We start from the raw sequence: 16090 nt of genomic DNA on the forward strand, positions 1-16090 counted from the left end.
TTTTATTTATTTATTTGACAGAGATAGAGACAGCCAGCGAGAGAGGGAACACAAGCAGGGGGAGTGGGAGAGGAAGAAGCAGGCTCATAGCAGAGGAGCCTGATGTGGGGCTCGATCCCATAATGCCGGGATCACGCCCTGAGCCGAAGGCAGACGCTTAACCGCTGTGTCACCCAGGCGCCCCTTTAATAAAAATATCTTGATGTTAGTTTACATAGACTCTTGCAAAAACACTACTTAGCAACCACTTTTGGGGGTGTATATATCAGTCCTAGACTACAGCACCATATAGTCCAAGCTTTCATCACTTCTTACAAATGTCAAGGGAAATAACCAAAAAGATAGACCTNAAAAATATCTTGATGTTAGTTTACATAGACTCTTGCAAAAACACTACTTAGTAACCACTTTTGGGGGTTTATATATCAGTCCTAGAATACAGCACCATATAGTCCAAGCTTTCATCACTTCTTACAAATGTCAAGGGAAATAACCAAAAAGATAGACCTGTTTGTATGGTATATTTGATGCTGTAATTTTTAACATTCATTTAATGGACTCAGTCTTTGATGACTAACATTTCTTTTGCTTGCTAGCACCAAACCCTAAATAAGGTTCCTGACTAGATAACATTCATGAAGGTCTCATTTTAACGGAAATTAGAGATATGGAAAAGATGATAGAAGGAGACATTATAAAAACAGACCTCACAAGTCAAACTTAATAGTAAAACCACCCTTTTTCATGTAGACAGCCATGAAAACAAATATCCTGTGAGAGAGAGAGAGAGAGATACTGTATCTTTCTATCAGATCTTTATGCCATCTTGAGACAGATTTCCATAACTATATTATGTGATTACAGTTGATGAAGCAATGGCCCAAAGAAAGAGACTGATAAAGCATCACACTTCAGGAAACCCAATAAACATGTTCATGATTTCTAATTGTAACAAGAGTAGAATAGCACTGGATATGAAGATAGAAACCCAGAGAGTCAGATAGCTTTAGTCAGGGCTCATTGTAACACAAAAAACTTAATAAAAAAAATTTATTCTAAAAAAAAAAAAAAGAAAGAAAGAAACCCAGAGAGTCAGAGTAAATATTGGTTCCTCCCACTTTAAAAATGAGCATTCATAAAAACAACACCAACTCTCTTATTAGAATAATCCCTTGGAACACATTCATGTTACTTACTTAACTGATAGGCAAGACTGCAAAAGAGCCTGTACGACTTTAGCATAAGGTATAAAAATTATAACACTCGAGAAGAGACTAATTTTAAACAGCAAAAAGAACGTACCTGCAAGCAACTAGAAGAGCAAAAAACAAGAAACTGAAATTTATGAGCAACCTGCCCAAAAAACTATCTCAGGTAGTGTAACTTAAGAAATCCATTTTCCTGGGCACCTGGATGGCCTGTCAGTTGGTTAAGTGATTTACTCTTGATTTCAGCCCTGGTCATGATCTCAGGGTTGTGAGACTGAGCCCCACATGGGGCTGGGCTCCCGCTGGGCATGGAGCCCTACTTAAAATTCCTTCTCTCCTTCTATCTCTGTCCCTGCCCCACCCCAGAAAAGAAAAGAAAAGAAAAGAAAAGAAAAGAAAAGAAAAGAAAAGAAAAAAGAAAAGAAAAGAAAGAAAANAATTCCTTCTCTCCTTCTATCTCTGTCCCTGCCCCACCCCAGAAAAGAAAAGAAAAGAAAAGAAAGAAAAACATTTTCCCTGTTTAGTCAAGCCACTCCCCACCCCTCCTCCTGAAAAGAGAAGCTATGTAAGAATATTATTTGTACAGAGACTAAAGTGCAAGAAAAACTGGGCTAAGAATTTAATGTGGCCCAAAGTTAAAGAACAATAATAATTTTAGAGCTTTAACTAAGTCTCTATTTAGCAAAGATCTAATTAAGATAGAGGATTCTATTGTTTGAAAAGTAATGGGTCTCATTTCTTAGGAGTTAGTCAATTCCTGGAAGCAATATGCAAGCTGAAGGATGTGCATGTGCTGTGCATAAAGAGGAAAACAGTAAACCCCTTTGGGAAATTAGAAATCCTGGCAGATTATACTGCTTTCAAGAAAATGTTTCCCTTCCTTCATATGAATTGACTATATTGCTTCAGAATTATTATTTTTCAGTGGTGTATGCTACAACCATAAGTTACCGACATGAGACACCAATAGAAGAATGAAATGTTATATGTTTACCTCACGTTAGCAGAGACAGCTTGATAGGGGACCCAAAGTTGGAGAGCCAAGACTGTCTTGTAGATGTGGCTAAAGTCTCCTGCTGTGAGTTACACTCTTAAAAGACTCAGTATCATTGACTTGGAAAATGCATTTTGATAATTACTAAATGTCTTGTTGGAATAAGAGGATAATCCTATTGTCAGGTAAACCCCTGATCAGATAAAGTGTAGGTTTTCCTAAGGCAGGTGAAGGGGAGAATATTGTTATTCTTACTATGAAAAGCTAAAAAAGGAATTCTCTCATGGAAGACTAAGTAAAACTAAGAAGCAAAGCTAGGAACTAAAGTATGTCCTTGAGCAATTTTCTGTGATGGATTTAACATTTTTTCCCACTTGTCCTAAATCATGTTTAGCCAACAATATAGAGTTCTCCCATCTATTTAATTCCTTCCAGCTAACCCTTAAACTTCATTAAATATTACATTCACCTATGTCATTACAGTCATGTGCCAGTGGTGTTGTAGAGAATTAAGAGAATCAACAGTAAATCGGAACGTCTGTTCCTTGCACCCCTCTCCTACTGAAGGCAGCATGCCAGTAATAGTCCCTAAATTCCAGACACTGACCACTGCCAGATATGTGAACCTAACTGCAGTTGAGAAAAATGGAGAGATGCGAGCAACCAGTTGAAAGAGCAAACAGGATGGACTGACTTAGGAGGGGAAGCTAAACCAACCCTCCCTTTCTCCCAAGTATACTAGAAAAAGATGACCCTGAAGGAAGAAGGCAGATAGATACTCAGTTATAAGGCTAAGCTTTCATCTGCTTAAAAGAATCATATCACTATATGTGCAAACTTTGTGCAGTCTTCCATGATTAGCTGTCTTAATGTAACAGAATGATACACGATTTCTTAGGATAAGATGTTTATTAAGGCATATGCATTTAGTTCTATTTTCATGAACAATCTCTCAACTCAAAATATTTGAACAGGATTATAAAAAACATACACTGTTAGAAAATATAGATGAAGAAATTGTGGTTAAAGACAAATTAATATGATCAGAATGAAAGAAAAATTAGTACACAGAAATATAAGCCAAAAAGTTTTCAAGAATCATTAGCGAGTGCTGTAAAACTGGCTCTGAGTTTCCCAACAGATTAAAAAAAAAAAAAAAAAAAAAGGGGGGGGGAATAGGATGAGTTATAAGAATCAGACTATTTTTAAGATATAAACACCTTGTAAAAGAGGAAAGGCTTTTTCTGAAACCGAGGCCTATAAGAAATGTCCCTCATAGGTCTTTATAAAGAAAAATAATATGGAGAACACACTCTATAATAAACATAATAGCAACCTACTTCCAATGGTTCCTCAAGGAAACCCCGCACATTATACTAATTCTTTAATCAGTAAAGAACACTTTTTGTTCTCAGATCATCTAATTGTATTATTTAATAACCACCAGATAACAAAAAGCCAGCATATTATACCTATTTCTGTATATCTCTTAAAACTATTTCATTGCTAGAGATATACAAGACTATATTCCCAATCTAGTCATTATATTTAGATTTCTAAAGTAAAACAAAAGCATAATCTTCTTACCAAAACCACAGTGAAGATATCCAATATTTCCCTCACCTGTGATTCTTTCACGTTTTCAACAGTAAAGTTGAACCAGACTCGGAAGCGTGGATTACAGGTATCCGGCCTAATGAATAAGTCATACTCAAATTCAGAGACCTGGTCCACCCGTCCAAGGTTACCTGGTGATAAAAGTTAACAGAACTATGTTTTAATAGAAGTTCAGGCAGCACAACAGCACATACATTTAAACATTATGAGCTCTGACAGCAACGTTTGTCATTATACAGTACTTGTAGGTTCAGCATTCACAATCTATAAGGCTGCCAACTCTGAATACAGCCCAGGATAAGAGGAGCCTTCCAGGCTAGTCCATGCTGTGGTACAAACAGCTCTTTGAGCACTTCACATTCAGATCTGTTTGTGCTACAAGTGACAAGATTATTAGATAGGGATGTTCCATGGAGCAGGTGGCAAGCCCCAATAAACCAAGGAAGAATCACAACCAAACTTCAGTCTCGTTAGAAAAAAGGACAATAATACTTTATGTATTTTCTATTAAGCTTTATACAAACCACCTCTACCTCTAATTTAATTTAATTCTCACAACAATGCTATGCAGTTTGTACTATTTTTGGTAACTTCCAAACTTCTATCAGAACATGTTAAAGGATATGTAGAATAAAGTTTTAAACAAAAATTAGAAGTAGTTGCTCCATAAGAATGACAAACTCACAAACAGCCATGAAATTAATTTCCATTTTTTCCACCAATAGAACAGTTTTATCAAAAAAGTAGGTTGCCAGAGCGGAGGTTGGTGAGGGCGGGGTAAATAAGTAAAGGCGATCAAAAGTACATTTATCTTGATGAGCACTGAGTAATGTATAGAATTGCTGAATCATTACATTGTACACCTGAAACTAATATAACACTGTATGTTAATTATATTTCAGTTTAAAAAAAAGGAAAAAGAAAAAAATGTATAAACTTAGGTGTGACTTCCATTCCTTCTATCTCCTCTCTTTGACTTCTATTCTAATGAGCAGTGAATTGCCCATTATTGTCACAATGGGGTGGGATAAAAAATAAAAGCAAGGAGTCTAGTGAATTTCCAACCCAAATAATCAACATCTGAGGAAGAATAAAAACGACTATAGATGGCAACAAAGAAATTGAGAAATCAGTATTCTATTCCACCTGAAGAGCATAGTAATATCCTGCTAAAATAAGATTTAGTGTGTCTTTCTCCAAAAGAATACTCAGAATTAAACTTTAACCTTAAATATACCAGTTTTCAATTAATTCTTTTACTAGTTCTACTGGCATGTTACTTATTTTAATGAGCACCAGTTGTGTTGTCACAGATGGAATAGGAGCCTGGAAGTCAGCAGACCTGAATTCTAGCTTAGCTGACTCACTATGCAATAATAGGTATGTTACTTACCCTCTGAGGGCTTCATCTACTAAATGAGAATATTGGTTACCTAACCCTGAAGATTCCTTTCAGCTGTACCATTCTTTGGCTGCCTGACTCTAAGATTAATAAGGCAGTGATCCAAGATAATAAGATAATCTTCCCCTCAAAACCTTATCAATTAACCTTAGGGTAATTTTATCTGCTCTCATTAAAATTTGGCCTGAGAAGCCAGACTTATTCCTCCTTCCAGAATCAAAACAATCAGTTACCTCCAATTAAGAACACACATATTGAAAAAAAAAAATGCATTGATAGGAAAGTACAAAAATGAACTAATTAAAAACAAAAACTTTTATTTTAGTTTTTCTAGTTTTAAATGTCTTCAGAATTCCCAAGGAGATTCCTCAATTAAATTGGTTCTTTCAATTATCATAATGCAAAAATATTTACTAAGCCCTATGTCATAGAGGGCAGAATACTTATTGCGCAGTGGCATTAAACTTTCAATCAGAGCTTTAGGTTGAAGTTTTATCTCTACCACTTACTGAATGACATTGGAAAATTCAGTTAACTTCATCCAACCTCTGTTTTTTCAACTATAAAGTAAGGATTATGTTAATAGAAATATAAATTTTATCTCTTGGTAATTACTATGAATATTAATTTTCAACTGAAAATATTTTCTGAGCATTTTTACATGCCACATACTGTCCAAAATGGTAAGTGTACTAACCAATTCTCACAACAACCCCTGTGAGGAAGAAACCAATACTATCTCCATTTTACATATAAGAACACCAAAGGACAAAGATATAAAATAACTTATCCAAAGTTATATAGTAGGTAAGTAAGTAAGAGTTAGAGTTGGGATTTGAATTCCAGCAATATGACTCTAATCACTAGACTAAGAGCGTCTCTACATAACATAGATGGTTGGAAGAATACAGAGATAATACAAATTGAAAGTACATTATCAGGTATAATGCTTGATAAAATTACTACCTTTAAAAAAAACAAGAGGTAAAAAAGCACTATTTTTTGCCCTCTAAATGTTACTGATTGAAAAATTAAACATTAATTTGCATTTCAATATTTAAAGGAAAATTGTTATTTTGTCTTTTATTCTGGAACACTATAAATGGGTTTTGATAAATAATAACATGTCTTAAAATTGCTGCCATAGATGATATCTAATAATAAGGCTCCATTTGTGTCTAAAAATTTGCAGTTTCAAAATTAGTTGACATTCAAAAAGTACCATGTATTTCATTGTAAAATACAACAGATAATTAATCAAACAGATATAGTCTTCGCTTTCACTAAGTTTATAGTCTCAAATAATAATAAGCATCTGGTCTTTGATCTTCTGTAACTATTCTGTTGACCATCGTCGCCATTCCTATAAGGAATATCTTCTCTGTGTGTATGCATAAACAACTCTTTCTTCACGTTACCTCTAATATTTCAAAAAAGTGTCAATTTTTGACCTTCTGAAAATGGCTATTTGTAAATAAACTGGAAATGCCTCTATATCATTTGGTTCCCTTCCACTTATATGAAAAGCAAGAAAACAAAATAGAAATTCAAAATATAGGACAAATACAAAACAAAACAAAAAATGAAGATTTTAAACACAAGTATGTCAGTAAGTGTGTTAAATACAAATTGACTAAATATCACAGATAAAGACAAAATTTTGATTGTGGATGAAAAATTAACTATGTGTTGTTTATAAATACACTTGACATTTAAGAGCATGGAAAGACTGAATAATAAAGGAATGAAAAAGTTATATCAGGAAAGCACTCTGAAAAAAGTTAATGTAGCTATATTTGTATCAGAAAGGGTAGGCTTTAAATCAAGAAACATTACTAGAAATGAACAAGGATATTTCATGATGGAAAAAAAAAGATAATTCTATCAAGAAGATACAAAATCTTTGAGGTGTATGTACATCTACTAACAGATCTCCAAAACATGTAGGTAAAATTTGACAAAATAGAAGATAGGGACAAATTCAGAATTACAGTGAGAAATTTCAACACACCAAAACCACAAACTGAGCAAAATCAAGAAAATATTCAGAAAGAATTGAGACAATCTGAAAATGTGATTAAAAAGGCTACCTTTTTCTTTTTTTTTTTTTTTTTAAAGATTTTATTTATTTATTCGACAGAGATAGAGACAGCCAGCGAGAGAGGGAACACAAGCAGGGGGAGTGGGAGAGGAAGAAGCAGGCTCATAGCGGAGGAGCCTGATGTGGGGCTTGATCCCATAACGCCGGGATCACGCCCTGAGCCGAAGGCAGACGCTTAACCGCTGTGCCACCCAGGCGCCCCAAAAAAGGCTACCTTTTTCTAATTATGAAACACTTGATGTTTATAGAACTATGTGTGTGTATGTATTCTTTTCAAATGCACATACAAACTGAGGGTTTCAGAGGGGAGAGGGGTGGGGGATTGGGCTAGCCCAGTGATGGGTATTAAGGAGGGCACGTATTGCATGGAGCACTGGGTGTTATATGCAAACAACGAATCATGGAACACTACATCAAAAACTAATGATGCACTGTATGGTGACTAACGTAACATAATAAAATTTTTTTAAAAATGCACACGATACACTAGTCCATAAAACAAGCCTCAACAAATTTCAAAAGGAAAAAAAAAAACTAATTTCAAAGAAATTTATACTATACTGCATATGTACTCTTATCATAGTTACAGTATTTTAAACTAAATTATATATAATAAATACATGACAATATTTATGAGATATAGCTAATAAATCCATTGAAAAATAGAAATACATATACATACACATAAATATAGATGACTGATTTTCACTGATTTATATATGTCTGAAAATCAATTATCTAAGCTCCCATCACAAGAAACTTTGAAAAATTACTATATTACTAATATAATGATTAAAAGAGAATAGAAAAGAGCAAATAGTAATATTATCTATTCTATTTTACAACACAAAACATTGTACTTTTTGAAAGAATAACTGATTGAATAGATGGATGAATGTATTGACTGTGGCTATGGTATATTTTATTTCAAGGTCTCAGCCTGGTGCTTTAAAAAGTATGAACTTAAAGCACTAAACATTTCTGAGTTTCAATAGTAATAGCAAAAGAGAATAGTATTGCATAACTTTTATACATGAAACAAGCAAAAGAAAAAAGCAACAAACATATAGCGAACTATGTATGGCAACACATTAGAACAATACATGAAATATACGATTTCTTGTAAGAACAGGACCACTAAAAAAACCATCAACCTAAATATTCATTTTAGCAAAATAAAAAACAAATACGTTTTATCAACAAAAGCAGAAAAAGTATTTGATAAAAAGACACCATCTCTACTTTTGGCTCTGCCATGTTGGAGTAACCATTAAGAGATTAGCCCCATTGTAAAGAATTATATAGCAGGTAAAATATATGAAATAACTCTTTTCAGACATTAGAAAATAAGCAACATTGTACAGCAACCCGAGGAAAGAGACATTCACAAGATGAACTCCCACAATAGTATGTTGAAGCAGGTGAAATCTGCGGAGTAGGTCATCAGACAGGAGGAAACTATACATGGTGGTGGTGGTGGTGAATGGGTAACCCAGAAAACTCTGAGATCATTTCCTGTAACTCTATGGCTCAAAGCTAAACAGTACATGCACATAGTGAAACTACATTAGTTTTATCAAATGAAACATACTACAATGTTGAAAGGAAAACAGATATACTAGAGATGAAACTATACCAGGTAGTATAGGGTGTTGGGAACCCAGTACAACCAGAATTGAAGAACTTTTGCCTCCTCAGGCATAAAAACCAGTTGAGATACCAGTAGAGACATTCCTTAGCAATAAAAACCATGTCCTGAGGAAGAACTATTCTGTATTTTCCCTAATAAAACTGATAAAATCTCCATAGGAGACAAAGTTTGGGCCCAAGTTAGAACAGTTTGAAAATACCTAGGTTTTCCACCGATCCACATCAATGAAATTTAAAACCATGCATACAGAAGTTTAAGGTGATCAGCCTTGAACTGATAAGCAAATGAACTGCCTTTTACAATAAATAATAACACACTGAAAAAGATAATATGAACTGCCTTCTACAATAAACACTAATACAATGAAAAACAGAATCCACTCTTTAAAATGTATCTTCCATTCTGTTCATTGTACAATCAAGCTATGAGACACTCAAAGATACATATTGCCCATAATTAAAGGATGGAGGGAAACAATATAAATTCACACTGACATCAGTTGTACTATCTAGAAGAAGAAAATCCTTTAGATCAATTATTATAAATATTGTCAAAGAACAAAAACATATTAATAGAATTAAAGAAAAATATAATTTTCATATTTAAAAAATATGGAATTTCTAAAGAAACAGAAATGTCTGTAAAGACCTAACAAAAATTCAAGCACAATACTTGAAATGAAAAATTAAGTGGATGAACTTAACACTAGATTAGAGATGGTGAACAATGAATTTGAACATAGATCAATTAAAAAATCATATGATCTGAAGAATTGAGAGAAAGAAAATTGAAGAAAAATTAACTGAGGCCTAGAAACGTATGGAATAATAAATGGTCTACAACACATATAAATGGGTCTGAAAAGAACAGAATGAGCAAATAGAAGAAAAAATGTTTTTAATAATATCAAAAATTTCCCAAACATAAATTAAAAAATGACTTAGATATCTTAGAATCTCAAGAAACCTTATGCAGAATAAATAGAAAGAAAACTCAACCAAAGTACATAACAGTCAAATTGATAAAAACCAAACAGAAACAGAAAATCTTAAGAGCAGCCAGAAGAAAAGGCATAAAACATAGATGTGAACAACATTAAGAACAAACATTGACTTCTAAGAATAACCATTAATTTCTAAGAAAGAACATCTTTAAAGTGATGAAAGAACAGAACTCTCAATCCATAATTCAATATCTAGTGAAAACATACTGGTGATGGGTATTAGGGAGGGCACATGTAATGAGCACTGGGTGTTATACACAAATGATGAATCATGGAACACTACATCAAAAACTAATGATTTACTGTATGGTGACATAACAATAAAAATATATATATAAAAAATAAATTAAAAACATACTTAAAAATGAGAGTAAAATAAAACATTTTCAGATTAACAAAAACAGAGAATTCATTACCAGCAGACCTGTACTATATGTAAAGCTAAAAGAGACGAAATTATATTAGATAGAGCTAATATCTATAAGAATAAACAAACACCATTAAAAATACTACACTACTAAGCAAGTGTATAAATTTAAAAGACTGCTTTTATTTGTCTCATAATTTTCTTACAAGTAATTGTTCAAACTTTTAAAAATGGTATTTTAAAGTCAGTTTACAAAGTACAAAGAAACAAAATCTATGGCAAAATAGCAAAAAGAATTGAGATGATAAATAGAATTAGGCTGATATGAGGTAACTACATTTGTGAGATGGAAAGTAGGAAGTAGGAAGAACTTTGAGAAAAAAAGGAAGTAGTAATTACAAGGTACCAAATGTAAAGTATTAAATTTGAAATGGTAAAATAAGGACCCTAAAAAGGGTTTGATAAGTTATCAAGAGATGAAAAAGACAAGAAAAAAATTAAACTCATATTAATAAGCAAAGGTTACTCATCCAAAAAAGTTGTATATGGTATAATTCCAACCATATGACATTCTGCAAAAGTCAAAGCTATGGAGATCAGAGGTTGGAAAGAAGAGAAATTAATAGGCAGGGAATGTACAGAGAATGTATAGGGCGGTGAAAAATACTCTGCATGACTATAATGATGGAAACATAATAATATGTTTATCCAAAACAATAGAATATACAATGCCAAGAGTGAACCCTAATGTAAACTATGGATGTTGGGTGATTATGACGTGTCAATGTAGGCTCATCAGTTATATACTTAAAATTACTCAAAAAAATAGATTTTTAAACAAAATGTTTTAAAAGTTTGATAAGTTGTGAGTGAATATTGTTTTAGAGCAATCATTAAAATAAATATAAAATAGTTTTACTAAGAACCAAAAGGAAAAGTTTTTTTTATTATGAAGTCAGTAAAACAGTAACAAAGTAATAAAAACAGAAGGGGCAATAAGAAAATTAATAACAAGATAGTTCATTTAAGCCCACCATGAATACATTAAATAGAACAGATATATGAACAGAGTAAGTATCCCAATAAAAAGCAGACATTGTTAGATGGGAATAAAAACCCAGAACCAGTAAGACACAAGTAGTCTAAAATTTCAATAATTTTTTAAAGGATTTAACAATTTCTCTTCCCACCTCTGAAAAAAGAGTTATCCACTCTCATAAACTGTCAAAAGCCAAAGACAAAAAGAATCTTTAACTCAGCAACACAGAAACAACTCATCATTTATGATTTATCATCATAAATAATAGAGGTCAGAAGGCAGTAGAATAACACAAAATGCTGAAAGAAAACATTGTCAAACAAGAATTTGAGAGCCAGCAAAAAATAGTCTTCAAAAATGAGAAAGTAAAGACATTATCAGATTTAAAAATCTGCTCTACAAAAAATACTACAGGATAACCTTCTGGCTAAAATGAAAGAACACTAGAGTATAACTGAAATCCACATGAAGAAATAAAAGAGTATCAGTAAAAATAACTACATAATAAAAGACTTATATAAATATTTTATGTTTGTAGATGTTTTTCTCCTACTGATATAAAAGACAAGCACATAAACCAATCACTATAATTCTGTATGGAGTATATATAATATATCCAGATGTAGTTTGTATAACAATAAATATATGTATGCTATATATACTATTGAAATGAACTTGTTATTAATTAGAACTATGCTGCTATCAATTAAATTAAGTTCATTTTAATCCTCAGGGCAATTAAGGAAAGAAATTTTAAAATACAGTAAAATAAAATAACAGTAAAATCAGTAAGAGAATTAAAATGGTACACTAGATAATATCTACTTAACACAAAGAAGGCAATAATGGAGGAATAGATGGGAAAAGGCAAAAAACATACTGAATGTGGCAACAAAATAATCTTAGCTTCACAATAATTACAATAAATGTAAAAAGCTTAAACACTCCAATTAAAAGGCAGAAAATGTCAGAATAGATTTTTTTAATGAACCAAACATATGCTGTCTGCAACAGATGCACTTTATTTTTTTTAAGACTTTTTATTTATCACTTGAGAAAGAGAGAGAGAGACAGCATGAGCAGGTAAGAGAGGCAGAGGGACAAGCAGAGTACCGGCTGAGCCAGGAACCTGATGCAGGACTTGATCCTCGGACCCAGAGACCAGGACCTGAGCCAAAGGCAGACACCTAACCATCTGAGCCACTGGGGTGCCCCAGAGATGCACTTTAGAAACAAACTCACACCTAGGTTGACAGTTAGAAGGAAGGAAAATAAACATAGCAAACACAACAAAAGAAAGCTGGAACAGCCATCCTAATATCAGAAAAATAAACGTTAAGACAAAAGTTGTTAGAGACAAAGGAGGATATTTTATAATGACAAAAGAGCAATCCAGCAAGAAGACAGAACAAGTATAAGTATAAATGCACCCAACAACAGAGTCCCAAAATGAATAAAACTAAAAATACTCAGAATTAAACTATTTTTTATATTATTTTTCATTTTGAGAAGAGGTCAATGATTTAAACAACATGTGGGAATTTAAAACATAAAACCAGAGCTAAGACCACAGTTAAAATTTTAGGAAGACCATCTTATCTGCTGTATGTACTGAAAAGGTCAAAAGCCTCAGGCTTAGACAGAAACAGATTAGACTCCTAGCAACACTGATTACTAGTTTTGAACTTTCGGCAAATTTAACTGCTCTTGACCTCAGTTTTCTTGTCTGTCAAAGATAAAACATTTTCTTGGTAGTATTATTATCAAATGAGATTATGTACATAAATTACATAGCCAATGCTTAAGCCCAAAAGTATTGGAGTCACCTTTGAATCCTAATATCATATTTAATAACTAAGTATACCCATCAAAGAATCCTTTCAAATATATCTATAATCCAAAACTTTGCATTACTTCCACAGTTACCACTTTGACCCAAGCCACAGTATTCTCTCACCTGGATTATTTATAACTGGTCTCCTTGTTTGCTCCCCTATATTCTATTCTCAACACAAAAGGCAAAGTAATCTTCCCAAAACATAAAAGAGATTATGTCGCACTTCGTTCAAAATCCTCAAGAGTTTTAGCATTTATTTCAGAGTAAACCTGAAGTTTCTAAAAGATTCTACATGAGGAGGGCCTGAGTGGCTCAGTCAATTAAGCATCTGACTCGATTTCAGCTCAGGTCATGATCTCAGAGTTCTGGGATCAAGCCTCTCCTGCACTCCGTCATACTCCACTCTCAGCTAGGAGTCTGCTTGAGGACTCTCTCCCTTGGCCCCTCCTCTTGCACACATTCTCTTTTTCTCTAAAATAAATAAATAAATCTTAAAATAAATAACTAATAGATTCTATGTGATCTATCTCCCTTTCACCTGTCTGGTCTTACCTCCTGTTGTTCTAATACCATTTGGCCTCTTTATAATTTCTTTTATTTGTCAGGCACACCTCAGTTTTAAAGGACTGTCAATGGCTATTCCCTCCGCCTAAACTTCTCTTTCCCCAGATTTTCATATGGATGACTCCCCAACATCATTCAAGTTATTGCTCAATTCTCCTTTCTTCAAAGAGGCCAACCAGACCACCATACTTAATACCGATAAACAACCTTTTCCCACATTCCTGATTCATCACACCTATTCTAAATTTTCTCACAGTGTCACCATATTCAATTATAACATAAAAATTACTTATTTTTTATGAACATTGTTTATTTTTGTCCCCTCTGGTAAAAAAAGCAAGCTCAGGAATAATTTTCTGTCTTGCTTACTATTATACCCTCAGTACTAGTATCTAGCCCAAACTGGGTACTCAAAAAATATCTGTGGAATAAATGTATAAATAAAAGCAAATTCCCAAACTTGTTACGTAATATACATGGAAGTTATTCTGGCAATATTTTGAAGGTCTCTTTCAAAGCAGAACTCATAGTGGGCACTGGAAATACAAACACGAATAAGTACTTGTCTTCATGGAGCTTATAATCGAGCTGAAGCAATAATCACACAAGTGTATCATTTCAATCCAAGCATCAAGTGCTATGATGGAGAAATCCCCAGAGGAAATCGAAGCATGCTGTGCAAAAGTGAGTTATTGTTATATCTACAAAACATAAACTGATGGGAAAAAAAGCCATAAAAATCTACAATGGATATTTAAAATTGTGAAATTTATTTTATTGTTCTGTGTTTGTCCACTGAAAGTTATCTTGAGAAGTTAGTCAACTTAAATAATATTTATACTTGGCCTTAAGATGTTGTTTTATTTTCTTTATGTAAAACTCTTGTTATACACTTTATTTTCCAGAATAATGAGGCACTTAGTTTTCTCCTTTATTTTGGCTGTATTTTCTTTTTTCCAAGAATATAAGGGAGTTCTCCAACGCAGCCCCTCCCCCCCACCAAAAACCTCTCCTTACAGAGAAAACTTGTAAGCTTTCTGTTTTCAAAAAAGAAAAAGCTATATGCAAAAATGTATTTCTCTACTTTCTAAAAGACTCTGTTTTCTCAGTTTTTTCTTCAGATCTTTTATTTTACACAAGAAATTGTAAACTGAAAACTAAATTATTTAGGAAGAAGACAAGGATCAATGTATAAGTGTATTCTGAATTAAAATGCCAATTGGAGGGCGACTGGGTAGATGGTTAAGCGTCTGACTCATGATGTTGGCTCAGGTCATCATCTCAAATTCCTGAGACTGAGACTCAAGTGGGGCTCTGCACTGAGCAAATAGCCTGCTTGAGAATCTCTCTCTCTCTTTTCCTCTGTCCCTCCCCCCCCACTCGTGAACACTCTCACTCTCAAAACATATTTTTTTAATTAAAAAATAAAATAAAATGCCGATTAGAACTGGTAAATTGAGATTCAGGATCCTTGCAACTGACCCTCAGCAGCCTCTTTTCAGTTACATGATTCTTGGAAAGAAGGAACCCCAAATCACACTAGTATCACTGAAAGATGAAAGAAAGACGAGCAGCCCTTGAAAATAGCGGGGAAAAAATAACCCCATTACACTGGAAAAATAGTAAAGGTCATATGACTTTCCCATCCTGTCCAGTCTATTAATTTCCAAAATTTCACCTTCTACAGTAAAGTAACCACACTGATTTAACTAGTTAGATGGGAAAGATCTTCTTAGAAAACAAAGTGCTCATTCATGTGAGATAAATGTATTTCTGTATATCATTCAGAGATCTGAAAGGGCAATTTTCCAAATGCTGCCTGCTTCCCTCAAGGAGTTAATCTCCCTCTCCTGGGGAAATCCACTTCTTCCTGGGAACATGTTTGTGATCTTGGACCACCAGTTTATTTTTTTTTTCTTTCTTTTTTTTTTAATATAAATGCAATTAGTCAACATAGAGTACATTAGTTTCTGATGCAGTGTTCAATGATTCATTAGCTGCATATAACACCCATTGCTCATCACATCATGTGCCCTCCTTAATGTCCATCACTGAGTTATCGCAACCCCTTTCTTTTTTTTTTAATATAAATGCAATTAGTCAACATATAGTACATTAGTTTCTGATGCAGTGTTCAATGATTCATTAGCTGCATATAACACCCATTGCTCATCACATCATGTGCCCTCCTTAATGTCCATCACTGAGTTATCGCAACCCCCCCACACAACTCCCTTTCCACACCCTCAGTTTATTTCCCAAGCTCAAGAGGCTCCCATGGTTTGTCTGATTTTTTTCCCATTCAGT

At 33.5% G+C, this 16090-nt stretch overlaps 1 protein-coding gene across 1 annotated transcript in view; it reads right to left on the bottom strand.

Annotated features, from left to right (window-relative positions):
• AGBL4 (ATP/GTP binding protein like 4) overlaps nt 1–16090 on the bottom strand; it is a 1364734-nt gene that overhangs the window by 1093752 nt on the left and 254892 nt on the right. Inside the window, exon 3 of the mRNA XM_034652232.1 lies at nt 3826–3950. Within this exon, the coding sequence (XP_034508123.1) occupies nt 3826–3950 (125 nt within the window). The remainder of the gene's footprint in view (nt 1–3825; nt 3951–16090) is intronic.

This window comes from Ailuropoda melanoleuca, chromosome 2 (assembly GCF_002007445.2).
Source record: "Ailuropoda melanoleuca isolate Jingjing chromosome 2, ASM200744v2, whole genome shotgun sequence".
Lineage (NCBI taxonomy): Eukaryota > Metazoa > Chordata > Mammalia > Carnivora > Ursidae > Ailuropoda > Ailuropoda melanoleuca.